Raw genomic sequence first — 18,117 nt, forward strand, 5'->3', positions numbered from 1 at the left:
TCACAGAAGAAAGCCACTGTAGCCGTGGCCGAAACGTTGGTTTGTTCAGTGCAGTCTTTTACATCATGACGCGGCGCCATATTCAGAAATTTTTATCGTCAACTGACTCAAGCCGCGGAGGCCTACACAGGTCGTTGGCTGGCTGGTTTGTGAGAGGGGGGACCAACCAGCGAGGCCATCGATCTCATCGGATTAGGGAATGGTTGGGAAGAAAGTCAACGTGCCCATTCAAAAGAACCATGCCGGCATTTGTGTGAAGCTATTTAGGGATATCACGGAAAACCTAAATCTGGATAGCCGGACGCGGGTTTGATGACCGGACTTGGGTTTCAACCGTCGTCCTTTGGAATGCGAGTCCAGTGTGCTAAATAGTGGGGCACCTCGCTCGTTCTTTTGTAGTTATATATGCATAGTTCAAGTTTTATTCTTTAGCGACCTTTAGACAACCCTTGGATACCAGCATAGTATACACCAGTGTTCACCGTTCCCAAGTTTCTACTTAGGTGTTAGGGACACTGCTTCTCGTGTTTTCTAATAATCTTTCAGCAGTTACTTTGTAACACGCTAAGCTTATAATGGCTGCAGGTAATACAAATATAGTGACAAACTGTAAGTCAAGGACAGACTTAGAGAGGGCTCGTAACCAATTTTCATTGACATTAAGAAAATACAGCCGTCCTGTATCTGTCACTGCTTTTAAAACATTCACTAATATTATTCAGGAGGTGATTCCCAGATTTCCATGGAGTCATCTCAGAAGATATGAGTGTGAAGTATAACAGGGCCACCAATAGGCCGATAAAATTCTTAGAATTATTCACTGTAGAGCCAAAGAAAATGGTACACCTGCCTAATATCGTGTAGAGCTCCCGCTAGCACCAAGAAGCGCCGCAACATGACTTGACATGGACTTGACTGTTGTCTGAAGTAGTACTGGAGGGAAGTGGCAGCATGAATCCTGCAGCGCTCTCCATAAACCCGTAGGAGTACAAAGGGTTGAGATCTCTTCCGAACAGCACGTTGCAAGCCATCCTAAGTATGCACAGTAATGTTCATGTCTGACGAGTTTGGTGGCCATCGAAAGTGTTTAAACTCAGAAGAGTGCTGCTGGAGCCACTACGTAGCAATTCTGGACGTGTGGGGTATTGCACTGTTCTGCTGGAATTGCCCAAGTCCAGCGGAATGCACAATGGACATGAATGGCTGCAGGTGATTGGACAGGATGCTTACGTACGTCTCACATGTCCGATTCGTACCTAGACGTATCAGAGGTTCATATCATTCACACTGCACACGCCCCACACAGTTACAGAGCCTCCACCAGGTTGAACACTCCCCTGCTAACATGCAGGGTCCATGAAATCATGAGGTTGTCTCCATATCCACACATATCCATCCGCTCGATATAGTTTGAAAGGAGACCAGGCGACGTGTTTCCAGTCATCAACAGTCCAATGTCGGTGTTGATGGTCCGGGCGAGGCGTAAAGCTTTGTGTTGTCCAGTCATAAAGTTTATACGAGTATGTCTTTGGCTCCGGAAGCCCACATTGATGATGTTTCTTTGAATGCTTCGCACGCTGACACTTGTTGGTGGCCCAGCATTGAAATATGCAGCAATTTGCCGAAGGTTCGCACTTATGTCACGTTGAACGATTCTCTTCAATCATCGTTGGTCCCGTTATTGCAGGATCTTTTAGCGGCTGCCACGATGTCGAACATTTGATGTTTTACCGGATTCCTGATATTCACGATACACTGGTGAAATGGTCGTACGGGAAAAGCCCCACCTCATCGCTACCCCGGACATGCTGTGTCCTATCGCTCGTGCGCCGTCTATAACATCAAGTTCAAAGTGACTTAAATCTTGATAACCTGCCATTGTAGCAGCAGTAACCAAACTAATAACAGCGCCAGACACTTGTTGCCGACCGCAGCGCCGTATTCTTCCTGTTTACATATCTCTACATTTGAATACGCATGCTGATACCAGTTTTTTTGGCGCTTCAATGTAACTTTACCCTAAATTAAATTCGAAGCAGTGTTTTTTTAACACTTGTGGCTTATACATAATATATCAGTTACATTTTGATTACTTTTATTCTGAAGTGTCATTTTGTGTCGATTTCCCTGTAACTACTCGTTCCAAGTGACAGTTTTGGGGTCCAAAAACACGAAGTACGAGTTATATGTGATGTAAATTGAAAGAAATTTAACGCAATTCCACAAGCGTGATGAAACTGTCCCATTTGGGATATATGAATTTTCTGCCAAATTTTCATTTTTTACATAGGAAAATTAGCATTTGTCAGAGGTTTGGAGGGCGCATGGGTGGAGAAATCTGACGACTCACTGATGACATCATCAGTGATCTACTCTGTACCAGAATGCTCTCAGTCTATCTACACCCTTGTAGTTACCAGAACCTTTATGAGTTGTCATATAGTACAACAACGGTTCACTATCACATCCGAATTTCCGAAGTACCTGGATACTGCAAGATTCACTCAACCATTCAAATGGAGACAAACAATGACTACTCTTTTGGAATCTGTCACGTGCTGATAACGATGTGCTTCAGGAGCATGCAATAACTCAGTGTCACAGAAATCACTTAACGTCTGATTGGTTTCACAAACCGTATACAGTCTACCAGGACTGGCATAACAACACTACACAGCAACAACGTAAATGCACTTTGGTGGCCATTCGACCTGCTAGAGAAAGACGCAATTCTAGCCCATTTTCATATGCACCAACAATGTGCACATGTGAGGTGTTACATTGGTATTGAACCACATCCAGAGATACACACACACAATATATATATATATATATATATATATATATATATATATATATATATACTGGGGTGACCTAACTCATAGTATAGCGATGATAGGTGGTGGTAATATCACGGACACGAGGTATAAAAGGACAAGGCATTGGTGAGTCTGTCACTCGGGAGATTCATGTGAAAGTATTTCCGACGAAATTTAACAGACTTTGAATGCGGGATGGTAGTTGAAGCTAGACACATGACACATTCCATTTCGTAAATCCTCAGGGAATTCAGCATTCCAAGGTCCACAGTGTCAAGAATATGTCGAGAGTTCCACGTTTCAGGCAATACTTCTCACAATGGACAACGCCATCGACCTTCACTTAACGACCGAGAGCAGCGGTGTTTGTGTATAGTTGTTAGTGCCAACATACAAGTGACCCTGCGTGAAATAAGACATGCGACGAACGTATCCTTGAGGACAGTGCGGCGTAATCTGGGCTGCTGAGGCTGCAGACGACCGACGCGAGTACCTTTGCTAACAGCATGACATCGACTGCAGCGCCTGTCCTGGGCTTGTGGCTATTTCAGTTGGACCCTAGACGACTGGAGGACCGTGTCTGGTCGGGTCAATTCCTATTTCAATTGGTAAAAGATTTCGGTTCTGAAAAGCTGACGTTAGGGTTCGAGAATGGCGCAGATCCCACGAATCCATAAACCCAAGTTGTCAGCAAGTTACTGTGTAAGCTGGTGGCGGCTTATTAATGGTGTGGTCTGTGCCTGCATGGGCTGAGCGAGTAGCACAGTGGTCAGCACACTGGATTCGCATTCTGGAGGATGACAGTTCAATCCGGCAATCCAGATTTAGGTATTCTGTGATTTCTCTAAAACGCTTAAGACAATTTCTGGGATGGTTCCTTTAGAAGGGCACGGCAGATGTCCTTCTCCTTCGATCCATACTTCGAGCTTGTGCTCTGTCTCTAATGACCTCATTGTCGACCAGATACTAAATATTAATCTCTTGCTACTGGGTCCTCTAGTCCAATTGAACCGATCATTGATTGGCAGTGGTTCCGTTCGTGTACTTTGAGACCTATTGCAGCTATTCATATTCCCAGCAACAATGGAATTTTTATGGATGACATTGCTCCATGTCACTGGGCTACTATTGTTTGCGAGTGGTTTGAAGAACATTTTGCACAATTCGAGCGAATGATTGGCCACCCAGATTGACAAACATTAACACCAATGAAAATTTAGGGGACATAATCGAGAGGTCAGTTCGTGCAAAGAATCCTGCACCAGCAACGCTTTCGCAACTATGGACGGCTGTAGTGGCAGCATGCCTGAGTATTTCTGCAGGGGACTTGCAGCTACTTGTTGAGTTCGTGATACGCCGAGTTTCTGCACTAGGCCGGACAGAAGCAAGTGCGACACGATATTATGAGGTAATCTATGGCTTTTATCACCTCAGTATATCGCATTCACAGTCATGTTCAGAAGAAACAGAACACCTCGAACGACTAGAGGTAGGACGTTCATATTCTACAGAAATGCTTATCCTTTGAAACATGTCGGCCCGCGGGTTCAAGATCAACATCGATATCGCTGCGCAACAGCCCCTACCGGCAAAATGTGCCTGCAGCTCTCGTTGTCGCTTTAAACTGAAGGTAATTGATCAGTGTGACTTGAGCAGACTAGCAAGCTACCTCGCGAGCAGTACCATCAAGTCAGTGTGTCTGAAAGTAGGCGCAGTATTGGCGTGAGAATATCTGATGGACATATCCGGGAATCAGCTGCTCATGTGGGAAATGTGTTTCGGCAGTGCAACGGCTGTGTGCAGAATGGTTTACGCCCCCTCCACCCTGAGAAGATCGACACTTTAAACAAAAGACACCTCATCCTCGACTCTGGTGCAACAATGGAGCAGTGGAACACATCGTACACTATCAGGGGTGACAGGTCATCGCCGTTTACTGGGGGTGCATTACATGAGCGTCGTCCATTCCTCGCCTACCTTCGACGAATGTGCAGGAACATGCTAGACGGCAATGGTATATGGAACGACGTCACTGGGGACAGGAATGGCATCAGATAGTGTTTTCTGCTGAATCCGGTTTCTATTTGTTTGAAAAGGATGGCGGCCTTTTGGTTTGCTGCTGAGAGGAGGGAGTGGCATCACACTGACTGCACTTACATTCAAGGTCTTATGGCGTGGGGTGCTACTGGGTACAACCACAAACCACAGCTGGTGCGTGTCGTGGGCATCCTGCGAGCTGTAACCTTACTCTTTCTGCAGAAACACCTCAGACACTGCTTTCAAGCACTATAATGTAAGACCACAATGCATTATAACGTGACTTCTTGGTGTCATGTCACAGGAAGTCAGCTTTTTGTCCTGTCCCGTCCGATCACCAGACTTGCCTCAGTCGAAAATGTGTGCGATATGGTGAACTAAAAGGTGCAACTGTGTGTCCTAATGCCAATCATTGCAGATGAACACTGGAACCAGGTGAATGTAGCATGAATTGGTATACCACAGGACATTATTCATGCCATATTCGGGTCGATGTCATCACCCATGGAACACGTTATCAGGACCCATGATGGAGCCTGTGCCTACTAGGCAACAGGACACATCCTGAAACGAGGTGACTGAAATGCAAATCACTTCTGCAGAACATCCTGTGAATATGAACGTCCTATCTCTAGTCGCGCAAGGCGTTCTGTCTTTTCTGGGTGTATAAGGGTGAGTTTTTACGCACTTCCTATCTATTGTTTTGGCAGGTATTTGCAAATGTCGTTTTTGCTTCACTTAGCTGGAGTTAGCCCAAATAAGTGTTTCTGATCACCGCCTTGATGTAGCTTTCAGTGTCGACAAAGAGGGCACTCACTTTCACGTTAAAATAAAATTATTTTTAAAACAGAGTTCCACATCTCCATCAGTTGTTCATAAGCTGCTCAGATTTTATTCTATGTATTTTACTGTTCCTATTATTACATTTCGATAAACTTCGTAGTCTGAACAATCACAATCACGATTAATCATTTTGAGAAATAAGATTGCTTCGGCTGCAAAATAGTTTTATTGTTAGGCAGTATGGGCTTTAGAGCCACATCTTCTGTTTTAATCAATTTTATCAACGGTTTCGTTGGGTTCCAGTTCTATTCAAAATGACTTGCATTCTGCCCACTCGGTGCCCAACATGCAACACATCTCTGTTACATGCCCCTTAAAATTTGTACTTTGATCAAGTGCTATTACCAAATTGCTTAGTTCTTGGACCAGTGCCTGCTCAAATTGCTTAGTGAAAGTGCGATAGATAGTTTCGTTAGCTCCCGAACTTAGCAGTATATTCCGTTCAGAATCCATCCTCGTGCCTCACGACATTTGCGCACTTCGTTGGGATCTGAATCTACTTTTGAAACCACCTTTTTCAGTTTAGCGCAAGCTATTGCTTGAAATTTAGGCAAACGATTGTTCAGTGTGTGCTCTATGTCCGATTTTATCTTTGCCGCTTCTACTGACACATGGTAATTATCTAAAATTCAGATTTCATACAAAAAATTGTAATCCAACTATGCCTCTTCGTTACCCTTGCTGATTTCATTCATAAACTGCATCTTAAGACTACCTACCTTTTGAACTAGTGACAATAGTAACACATTTTGCTTGTGTGGCTTTACATCTGAATCCTACTGTTCCACTACTCATTTATCATTTCTTGACTTTCATCAATACCTGTAGGCACTGAATCACTCAGACTGATTTCTAGTAGTTCCACTTTCACTGGTTCTAACGATACATTGCTGGGTGATGCTAACCCCGTTTCCTCCTCACAAAAACTCTTGTTGAGTACTTATCATGGCAGCAGACTTTTGTGCTGTTCCATTCTCTCGTAATTCTACCCATGTCAATTATACTTCTATTTCACTTGGTGAAGTGGAAATTATTGGTCTCTGTCAGTACCGGCTAATCTGTTTTCTAATTTCTCTAACACATCTAACAGCTGTTAAAGGTTATGAGAGCTTAGGTTTGGATGCAATTGACGACGTGTCGCCTGCTATCGCACAAGCTGGCCCTGCTGTGGAGTGAAATGCCTGCCGTTCTGGCCTGCATTGCATTCTCCGGACTTACTGACGTGAACTGCAGTGATAGTCGCGCCTGGCAAAAGCTTTGCGCATTTTCGGACATCGTGTAAGTCTGCGTAAGTTGTCACAAATCCATATATACTTTGGCAAAACCACACAAATTCACTTTCTACGTGACTTTACTTGCTGTGATGTTGTTAACTTACCATGCACAAACAAAAGCTTAATATTTCATAACTGTCGAGGTGACGTTCCCACATGTCTGATCATTCATTCTAACAATGGCGCATCACTCTGCACTGCTGCTCGTCCTGAGCATCAGTGATGTTACACATCCATTGTAATAACTTACATCGATTGCTCTATGAGAACTACATGCTTTCAGATCTACGTTTAACAGAATCTACCCTATCTCTTAACTTATCTTTCTCCTGTACTACTTTTCCTCTGCCCTTCTGCGCTACTATGGACTTTGCTACAAGGACATACTGAAGGGGTGTCAATTTCTGCAAGTTACGCAGTTATTTTCCTTCGGACACAGTAAACTTCACCAGCATTGGAGCATTACAAAACGTGTAATCAGAGTCCGCGTCACCAATGACTTGCCTTTTCGTAACTAACATCGTAGTGCTACTCAACCATTGTGGCCCATACTCGCCTCTGTCTCCCGTGAATTCAGATCAATGATATGAATTAAACTTCAGATATCTCATGATTCTCCATTTTTATCGCGATACTGTTTTCACAAACGTTTTCCTAATCACATTTTCTATACATTTAGACGTGATTATACTTATTTTGGCATCATAGATCCGCAGTGTTTCGCAGATCGTTCTTTAGTAATGATTTATTCGGTTTGTTACTGGTTGGGTTGGGTTGTTTTGGGGGAAGGAAGGGGAAGGACGTTGGCCGTGCCCTTTGAAAGGAATCATCCAGGCATTTACCTGGAGCGATTTAGGGAAATCACGGAAAACCTAAATCAGGATGGTCGGACGCGGGATTGAACCGTCGTCCTCCCGCATGCGCGTCCAGTGTGCTAACTACTGTGCCACCTCGCTCGGTGGTTTGTTATTGTGACTAGCCTTGTTTCCGTGAGTATACGTTCACAACAGGGAAAAGGAGAGTTGCCGAAACGTACAATACAAATCGCAGAGTAATACAACAACCCTCACAACACTGCAAAAGTACTGTGATGAAGTTATCCTATGTTCGGGAATGGCTCTGCGTAGCTTCATTATGCATTCAGTGAATCCTTTCACGAGGTGCATATCGGCTAAGTCTTCATCAGTAAACCTATCCATACTACAGCTTTGTATCACTGAGCAAACGCAACTAGCGCTGATGAAAATAAAACTCTAGAGAGAATCACGCAATACTGACTGCAGACGTGAAGGCAATAAGTTAAACAGGGCGTTACTGTTTTCGACAGGAACTGCTGTGAGCGAATCGGAATGAGACATATTGCGTACCTTCGGTATCTGCAATGTTTCGCTGTATTTTTAGTGTAATTAAGATACAAAGTCAAATGGGGAAAGAAACCAAACTATGGTGAGTCACCGAAGCCCATGAGCCCCTTTTGCCAACATATGCAACATACATCTCTGAATAATCTCTGCTGGTTGCGGTAGCCGAGCGGCTCTAGGCGCTTCAGTCCGGAACCGCGCGACTGCTACGGTCGCAGGTTCGAATCCTGCCTCGGGCATGGATGTGTGTGGTATCCTTAAGTTAGTTAGGTTTAAGTAGTTCTAAGTTCTAGGGGACTGATGATCTCAGATGTTAAGTCCCATGGTGCTCAGAGCCATTTTAATAATCTCTGAGAGTTTGTCAGTGCAGTTCTCGTTCACCATTTGTACATGTAGGATGTCCCAAAGAAGACCAATAAGGCTCATTATGTTATGCGGGATGGCAGACTGATCGGGGTTTAATGAGGAAGCCATATCCGGAAACCCACGGGTTTGGCACTGGAGATCGTCAAAGTCTGAGAACGAGCGGTTTTGACGGTTTATTCCGATTTGTTTTGGTGTTTGAATACGTAAGGTATGCAACCCTTTAGCCATCTGTGTACTGCTGATGGTCGACCTGACTTTAGTATCATTGCAGTCTGGCTAAATGGTTCAAATGGCTCTGAGCACTATGGGACTTAACATCTATGGTCATCAGTCCCCTAGAACGTAGAACTACTTAAACCTAACTAACCTAAGGACAGCACACAACACCCAGCCATCACGAGGCAGAGAAAATCCCTGACCCCGCCGGGAATCGAACCCGGAACCCGAGCGTGGGACATTGCAGTCTGACGTGTACCATTTCGCAATTGCAGAAATGGGCGACGTGGTGCTTGCATACGACAAAGGGGATTTTAGTAGGGATGCGGTGCAAGATTGTATGCGTAACTGTTTCGAAACAGACGTAACCCACATCATTCCAAGTTCGCCGACATCGGCAGACGCTTCAGGGAAGCCAGAAAGTTGCACACAGGTAATTTCTGCCTGAGGTGTGACTACTGTACAGTAAAACAGCAGAACTTCGTCACTTGCGAATACCAGCCCCAGTCTATAGCCTGTGTTCTGGTAGGTGCCAAAACGTACTCGGTCCGAACGCAACTGTTGGAGGAGGATGTGCTGACAGTGTTCGAAGTGGACCCAGCCACCAGCAATCGACAGGTGACACAAACGATGCTCACGGATAAAAGTGTCATGCAGCGTGTCGTCCATGAACACCGGCTCCTTCCAAACCATCTATAGAAAATCCAGATGTTACTGGAGGAGGACTGCCGTCAAGGGGTATAGTTTGCGCAGTGGTGTCTACAACAATGCGTACTTCAGGTACAATTCCCGAGATAGGTGCTATTCATGGATGATTGCGCCTTTAATAGAGACAGCATACAAAAGTTTCACAGCTTACATGTTTGGGTGGATGAAAATCCGTCCGCGCAAATGATTCAAAATCACAAACACAGGGTCGTTAACATCTGGGCGGAACAATTTGTGACCATATCATTGGGTCGCATATACTGCCAGACAAACAGGACTGATCTATCTCAATTTATTAGAGATATTTTGCTAACGCGTTGGACGTAATGCCCACAAAATGTTCAGATGGGCATGCGGCTGGACTACGGCGGAACTCCAGCACACTTTGATGTCATATGTGGAATCATCTCAACGCCGCATAACCAAACAGATGGATTGGTGGAGATGGACTAGTTCCATGGCGAGCAGAGTCACTAGATGGACATTTCTCGACTATTTTATAAGGCGTAGTATGAAGAATATAGTGTATGTCACACCTTTAACCTCAGCGGAGGACATTTCTGCTCAATTCCACAGAGCAACTGAAATACGAGGGTTGTCCAGAAAGTAAGTTCCGATCGGTCTCGAAATAGAAATCACTGGGAAAATCCGGTAAAGCTTTGCACAGATGTGTTGCGCAGTGTCTCTAGTATGCACGCGATCATGTCGCGTCGCTCTTTTCAGTTTTGAGTGAAAAGTGAGCACGTGAACATGAGTAGGGAATAGCGTCTCGTGCCAAGTATGAGGGCCTGGTTAGCGATTTCGCCTTTGTCATGCAGCCCACGTAACACAACTGTCGAGCAGTTCTTTCTTCATTCCAATTCTCGGCCGCACACTGCAGGAGCAATGAAGACGCTCCTGCAGCGTTTCCCATGAGAAGTGTTTGATCACACACAGTGCAGTCCGTATTGGCTCCCTCTGAGTCTCATCTCTGCGCACAAGAACTGCTGGCTATGAAGACAAAATTTTTCCACAGACAACGAGCTACAGACCAGTACAGATAATTGGCCGAAAGCACAGGTGGTTGCTTTCTATGACGTGAATAGTGGAAAGCTGACAACACTACGACAACACTTGAAGCTGGGGCGGTGACTATGTAGAGAAGTGGGTGGAAGGTGTACCTAACTGTTGGTAATAAAACGTTTCTGGTTTTCACTATGGTTTCCATTTCGCAACCGATCGGAACTTACTTTATGGACAACCTTCGTACTTCAATGACACCGTACGTATTGGCTCGTGTGCGTTAGGCTCAGCACCACCGATGTAGACTCTGCACTGACGTAGGAGGTACGCACTTAAAACTCCATCTGAAGTGTAGACAGCATGGTGTTTTTCATGTTTGGTTTATTGATAATGTGGAACGCACATCCATTTCAGCATCTCAGACGTTGACGCTCTCTAGCGCCATACTTGAAAACCGATCGGTATGCTTTCCCACACAACATACTAAGCGATGTAGGTGTTTTTTTGGGACACTATAGCAGGGTTCTCGGAAATTCCTGTTACAAATTTCTCGGAGAGAGTACAAAATATTTTGAATAGGAACCCAAGTATGGAAACGTACCGATTCAGTTCAGATGTTTAACTCATCCATTTCTGCTTGAGGAATTGAGTTAGGCATGACGCAGTGTAATTATTAGTTAAATTCCAGAGGAAACATATCGAAACATCCATTTATCACTTGAGCACATTTGTTTGTATTAACACTTGAACATTATGTGTTTACATTATAACAAAACAAAAAGAAACCCAGCATCCTGTACGTACAGAACACTACTGATGCGTTTCAACAGCGGCTGGATGTGGTCACCAAAAACGTGGTTCCGTGCAGTATGCCCACAAAGCATGTTCTGGTACGCACTCTCCATCACACCTGGCGTCTCTTCAATTTCTAGCGCAGAGGCCAGAATGCGTAACATCATATCATCCTCTGTCTCTACAGCAGTCTCGTAAATCTCGCAGCAAGACATTATGTGACATAAGGTGACCGTCTGACGTAGTACACATCATCCGTCTACCGTAGTGCATTCTAGAAGGAGCAACTCTGAGACTTTATATATATGAAAATAGTTTCTGTTCTTTCAGATATGTCCAAAAGAGCAGATACCATCTTCATATATATATATATATATATATATATATATATATATATATATATATATATATATAGTTAAGACTCACCGGAGATTTCACCATCTTCTTCTGTGCGGATGCATAAACAGTGCCCAAACTCTTACGGGAATCGGCAAGAAAAAGCCGCGAGTAAAGAGCATAATGTGCAGGGGTACTATGAATATAGTGCTGGACTGTTGTTGTTGTTGTTGTTGTGGTCTTCAGTCCTGAGACTGGTTTGATGCAGCTCTCCATGCTACTCTACCCTGTGCAAGCTTCTTCATCTCCCAGTTCCTACTGCAACCTACATCCTTCTGAATCTGCTTAGTGTATTGATCTCTTGGTCTCCCTCTACGATTTTTACCCTCCACGCTGCCCTCCAATGCTAAATTGGTGATCCCTTGATGCCTCAAAACATGTCCTACCAACCGATCCCTTCTTCTAGTCAAGTTGTGCCACAAACTTCTCTTCTCCCCAATCCTATTCAATACCTCCTCATTAGTTACGTAATCTACCCACCGTATCTTCAGCATTCTTCTGTAGCACCACATTTCGAAAGCTTCTATTCTCTTCTTGTCCAAACTGGTTATCGTCCATGTTTCACTTCCATACATGGCTACACTCCATACAAATACTTTCAGAAACGACTTCCTGACACTCAAATCTATACTCGATGTTAACAAATTTCTCTTCTTCAGAAACGATTTCGTTGCCATTGCCAGTCTACATTTTATATCCTCTCTACTTCGACCATCATCAGTTATTTTACTCCCTAAATAGCAAAACTCCTTTAGTACTTTAAGTGTCTCATTTCTTAATCTAATCCCCTCAGCATCACCCGATTTAATTTGACTACATTCCATTATCCTCGTTTTGCTTTTGTTGATGTTCATCTTATATCCTCCTTTCAAGACACTGTCCATTCCGTTCAACTGCTCTTCCAAGTCCTTTTCCGTCTCTGACAGAATTGCAATGTCATCGGCGAACCTCAAAGTTTTTACTTCTTCTCCATGAATTTTAATACCTACTCCGAATTTTTCTTTTGTTTCCTTTACTGCTTGTTCAATATACAGATTGAATAACATCGGGGAGAGGCTACAACCCTGTCTCACTCCTTCTCCAACCACTGCTTCCCTTTCATGCCCCTCGACTCTTATAACTGCCATCTGGTTTCTGTACAAATTGTAAATAGCCTTTCGCTCCCTGTATTTTACCCCTGCCACCTTCAGAATTTGAAAGAGAGTATTCCAGTTAACGCTGTCAAAAGCTTTCTCTAAGTCTACAAATGCTAGAAACGTAGGTTTGCCTTTTCTTAATCTTTCTTCTAAGATAAGTCGTAAGGTTAGTATTGCCTCACGTGTTCCAACATTTCTACGGAATCCAAACTGATCTTCCCCGAGGTCCGCTTCTACCAGTTTTTCCATTCGTCTGTAAAGAATTAGTGCTGGACTATAAGTTGAGAATGTGTGTCTCACGGGAGGCGTATCGGAGATAAGACCCTGCAGTCGCGCTGTCCTCTGTGTCCTCGGTGGCTCAGATGGATTGCTGGCGCGGTAGGTCAGCGCGTTCAGTCAGAGGGTTGCTCGCCCTCTGTAATGAAAGAACTGAGTAAAGGAATCAAAGACCAACTTGAACGGATGTCTTACAATGCAAAAAAAATTAAAAGAAAAGATGGATAGATCGTCTGCCATGTAAGCAGAAGATCCCGGGTTCGAGCGCCGGTCGGGACACAAACTTTCACCTGTCCCCGTTGATGTATATCAACTCCTATATGCAGCTAAGCGTAATGATTTAATTGGAATTTAAACTCTGAGTCTTTTCTGTTTCCCTCTGCAGACGTGGTCGCGTTACACATCCAAACTGAAACCATCGCAGAACGGAAACGGTTCGTTTTCGGACATGAGTTCCTGTTCAAAATGTTATGCGACCACTACTTCGTGCAAGTCCTAGAAGTTTTTAACGGGAATTTACGAACATCCTGAGCATAAATGATGAAAATCAGTGTGTATACGAGAGGAATTTCCAGTTCCAGTCTTTGCCTGGTAACTACGGGAAACACTCCCGAAAAGCCTTATCGAGACTAGGAGATCTGAGCCAGTTTTGACTGAGTTCTGAGATATCCTAGACAAAACTGTGAAGCCCAAGTACGTTTGACTATCTCTTAATGAGTTTGAAGACTTGCTCCAAAGGTGTATCTTACCTGCGGTGTTACAGTTGGCAGGCCATACACCGACCGTATTGTCGCTAGTCTCGTGCTTATACAGCCGTGATACTGGCTGTGATACCTCTGATGTACACTCCACCGCTCCATAGGGCAATGTTCAATGTTTTCGTTGTGTGTACCCTGCTACTGCTGAGCCCCGCGACAGCCGGTGTAGACACCGTACCAAGATACAAACTTGCGACTGTTATAAATTTTAATCTCCATTACATCACTTTATTGTGTTTACGCAAAGAAATTCTTATAGCCCTTCTGACGACAGACGTCGTGAAAAGTCTCCAGTTCCCCTTGTATTTTCAGTCTTGACTTGCTTCCTGACAACTTTATCGGCTCCCCTGTCCAGACAGTTTCTCTTACCGGGGGTGTAGGGCGACCCATGGCAATCGAACACTATGGTTCAGAAACCCACTGGGTTTTGGGCCAACGTGGGTATCAAAGACGGACTAAGTAGCGTCTTCTTCGGCCTCCACGACACGACAAGGCATTCAGATCACTCTCCCACTTCATATTCTAATGGTCTTCCGTGGACGACCGAAGTCACATCGTTTATGGCATTACAGAACAAAGTTTGTACGATATTCCACTAGTGTGCTATTTATTATTAACTCCATTGGCGTTAGCTGTCTTTGCTGGTACTAGATTCCCCTGACGATTGCGTTGTGGTGCGCAAGCCAAATGTAATGCAAATTATGCAGTATAACGGTCTGATGATTTGTTCAGTAACATAATTGGCAACCAATGCTGTCCAATCGCAATAAAGTCATAAGATGTTCAATTGACTCTTATTAGAACATGTTACGCGTTTCGGGATTACACTCATCTTCAGAAATCACAAACTTCAACTCCTTCCTAACCAACCAGGCGTACAGCCTTGACAACTCAAAGAAAGTGTCCAATAACATATGGCTATAACTGCGACACAGGCAGAGTTGAAGAAGTCAGCTGGTTGCCAATTATTAACATAGAAACGATCGCAGGCCTTAGACGGGATTTTATGTCCTTTATATCGTTCAGTAACATCTGCACAACGTTAACTTCAGTTCAAAATCTCGAGAAGCTGATTATTTAAAAAGTAACCGAAAATGTGTTATGGAATATACCTGACAAAGCTGTTTGTCGCAGGTGGACCAACAAGTACGTTGTCTTGGACTGCCCCACGGAGATGGCGAAGGAGATCGTCGTGACTCACGTACGCGACATTTCACTGGGCAAGAGGACCTACCACTACCTGCTCAGCGGACTGGTGAGTCAAGCGCCAGCCGACACACGTCACATTGTGCACAGTACCACTGCTTAACTTCTCTACGTGGAACTTCGTTATCGTTTCTGTACTGAAACACTTGGTTCAGCTTATAAACGCTGCGTAGAACATTGATGATTGGAAATCCTACCTGTGGAAGTAAACGTAGGAAATAAATACAGCAACTATCTTTAGTAGAGATTATTTCGGCCTAACTGGTATCTAGCTGCTTATATTGGTTTGGCTTCAAGTCTTGCTACCTGATTCGGAGACTTCCACGTTCGTCTTGGCAGAGTGTGTATGTAAGAATAATAAACCTGACGTTCTGATTCAGACAGCCCAAAGGGTGCTGTGGATGTGATTTCTGGTGCTCATTTGAGTCAAATTTACTAATCAAGACTGTAACGGATGAAATCGAATCAAATCGGTTGAGACGGTACGGAAATGTATACCGTTTGGGTGAGAAATGATGGGTTCCACCAAATAAAGAAGATTTCCTTAAAGAACATGGGAAGAGGGAGTCGAAAGGGATTCGTCACAGAGGAATTTTCAGGTGGAATATTCTAAATATTGGAGACTTATACGTTACGGTGCGAGAAAAAGCTGGCTATAATATCGCAATATAAAAAAATATTGCACTCTTAAAAACAACGACAAGCTGTACAAAGGTAGTACGTACTTAAGTTCAGTCATTCTCAGATCGTTCCACAAGTCTTTCCCTACAAGTTACCTCTTGCCTCTAAATGAATAATTCACTGGAAAGATTTATCGACGGGCCGATTAATTAGTAGCTAACAAGATAATATGTGATTTTTCGTACTCAACAGCTGCGACACCGAGGCAACCCACAGTGATGAACAATGCAGCTCATTAAAACTTCTGTTGCTTTAATTGAGATTACCTAATTATGGTCCATCATTGGAAAGTTTCCTTTTAATTGGTACTGGATAAGGCCAGTGAGCAAAATGCCCGACGTCATTGTTCGAAAGCAATAACCGATCAAACCCACGCCATTCTCAACTTAAAATATTACGAAAAGCGAGGGAAATGATGGGATAGAATATGCAGGGGCGTTTCTGACTTTGTTGTAATACAGTTAACGAAAGAACACGGATAGTGGTCGATTGCTCCACTCCGAACCATCCGCCGCCAGCATCTCATGCTTTTTCGCTGAAACTCATTTAAAAGATACAATACAAATTTATTAAATGATATGCAGAAAGTATGGTTGTCATCCTGAAATAACGAATTCGACTAATTATGCTGAAATAGATGATGATTAAGCTACCGAAATTGCACTCAACTTACTCGTACATCTGCTTCGTACAAGGAAACACACGATAAAAGTGCGAGGATTAAGTAAAATCGTCTATCTTTTTTTCTTAGCAACGTTGCCTTAACATGTGTTACAGTTCTGGAAAATTCTTCCAATGTAAATATCCACTGAAATGACAAAAATATTCACAGATTTATAGATAATGACACATTTCATCAGCTATATTTAGTGGTACTTTACTCACCTTTTAAAATAGATCACTATGGACATCAGTTATATAATACGAAGATAATAAGAGTAAATGGAAACACTTCACTCTATTCTGAACATTGTTTCCATTTACAGATGTGTTGGTCAGCACATAGCTATCAATACCAAACATAGTTTACTTCAGTTATTTTAAAATGTTCGGACAAGTTGTAAGTTGTAAGAATAGAAGTTAAGGATGAAGGAAAACGAGACCGTAGTTGTGGTTTATACAATTCTTTATCGACTTGTAGTATCGATGAACCAAACGAACTTTAGCTATGGAGAACAGTCTCCCCCTGCCCCCAAATTTCTATTCGCGAGTGGCAAATGGGAATGTAAATTGTCAGTAAGCATCTAATCACATCTGCATTTTTCTAATTATACCGTCATGATCATTACTCGAGATGTCTGTCGAAGGAACTAATATGTTCCTAGACTAGCCTTGGAGTTTATTCTCCTGAGATATTAAAAGTAAGAGCAAAGCAAAAACCATTTATTTTAATGATTACTACAGAGCACTACTTACCCTTTCTGTGACGTCTTGTACGGACTATGTAACATTGTTATGAAACTCCTGTTTATTTTTTCTTTCGCTTTCACAAACCTAACATGTCGTAATTTACATTCTAACTAACAACACACGGGAACCAGCCAGTACTCAGTTTTCTAAGTGACGCTTGGTTAGTGTAGTCTGATAAATTTCTCTGGTACAATTCTCCCCCAATTGTATTTACATGTCAATTGTCGTTGTATAACCGAACTTGTGATTGATTCAAATGACTGATCTGAAAAATCCAACAAGAAATGCGTTCACCCACTCCATTGTTACGTGACGGAGACCGGAAGAAACAATATATCTAAAAATGTCCAGGATGAGCGTAATGAAGTTATTGGCATGGGCCACCGTTCTGAAACATTGTTGTCATTTAGTATAGAACTTATCTGCAGCAGTTCTGCTACAAACGCCACTGACGAATCGTGACATAGTGACTTAGATGAAGGGGAGGGCGTGAACAAAGGTTTTAAATGGGTCGCAATACAGGATGGTTTTATGGAGCGAAGAGTCGATAATTAGGATAGAATATTGATATTATCGTCTTCAGTTCGAAGGCTACTTTGATACACATCTCCATGACTGTTTGTCCTCTTACATCTCTCTTCATGCCTGAGTAACTACCGCAATCGACATCCATTTGAACCTGCGTACTGTGTTCATTAGTTGGTCTTCTGCTAAGATTTTTACTCTTTAAAGTTCCCTTCATTAGCAAATTTACGACTCCTAAAAGCATCAGCAAATGTCCTAACAACCTTTCTATTCTTTTTGGCAAGTTACGTCATACATTTCTTTTTTTACCA

At 43.2% G+C, this 18,117-nt stretch overlaps 1 protein-coding gene across 1 annotated transcript in view; it reads left to right on the forward strand.

Annotated features, from left to right (window-relative positions):
• Window positions 1–18,117, forward strand: part of LOC124795275 (glutamate receptor 1-like) — a 504,894-nt gene that overhangs the window by 364,839 nt on the left and 121,938 nt on the right. Inside the window, exon 6 of the mRNA XM_047259221.1 lies at window positions 15,119–15,239. Coding sequence (XP_047115177.1) covers window positions 15,119–15,239 — 121 coding nt within the window. The remainder of the gene's footprint in view (window positions 1–15,118; window positions 15,240–18,117) is intronic.

This window comes from Schistocerca piceifrons, chromosome 4, assembly GCF_021461385.2.
Source record: "Schistocerca piceifrons isolate TAMUIC-IGC-003096 chromosome 4, iqSchPice1.1, whole genome shotgun sequence".
NCBI lineage: Eukaryota > Metazoa > Arthropoda > Insecta > Orthoptera > Acrididae > Schistocerca > Schistocerca piceifrons.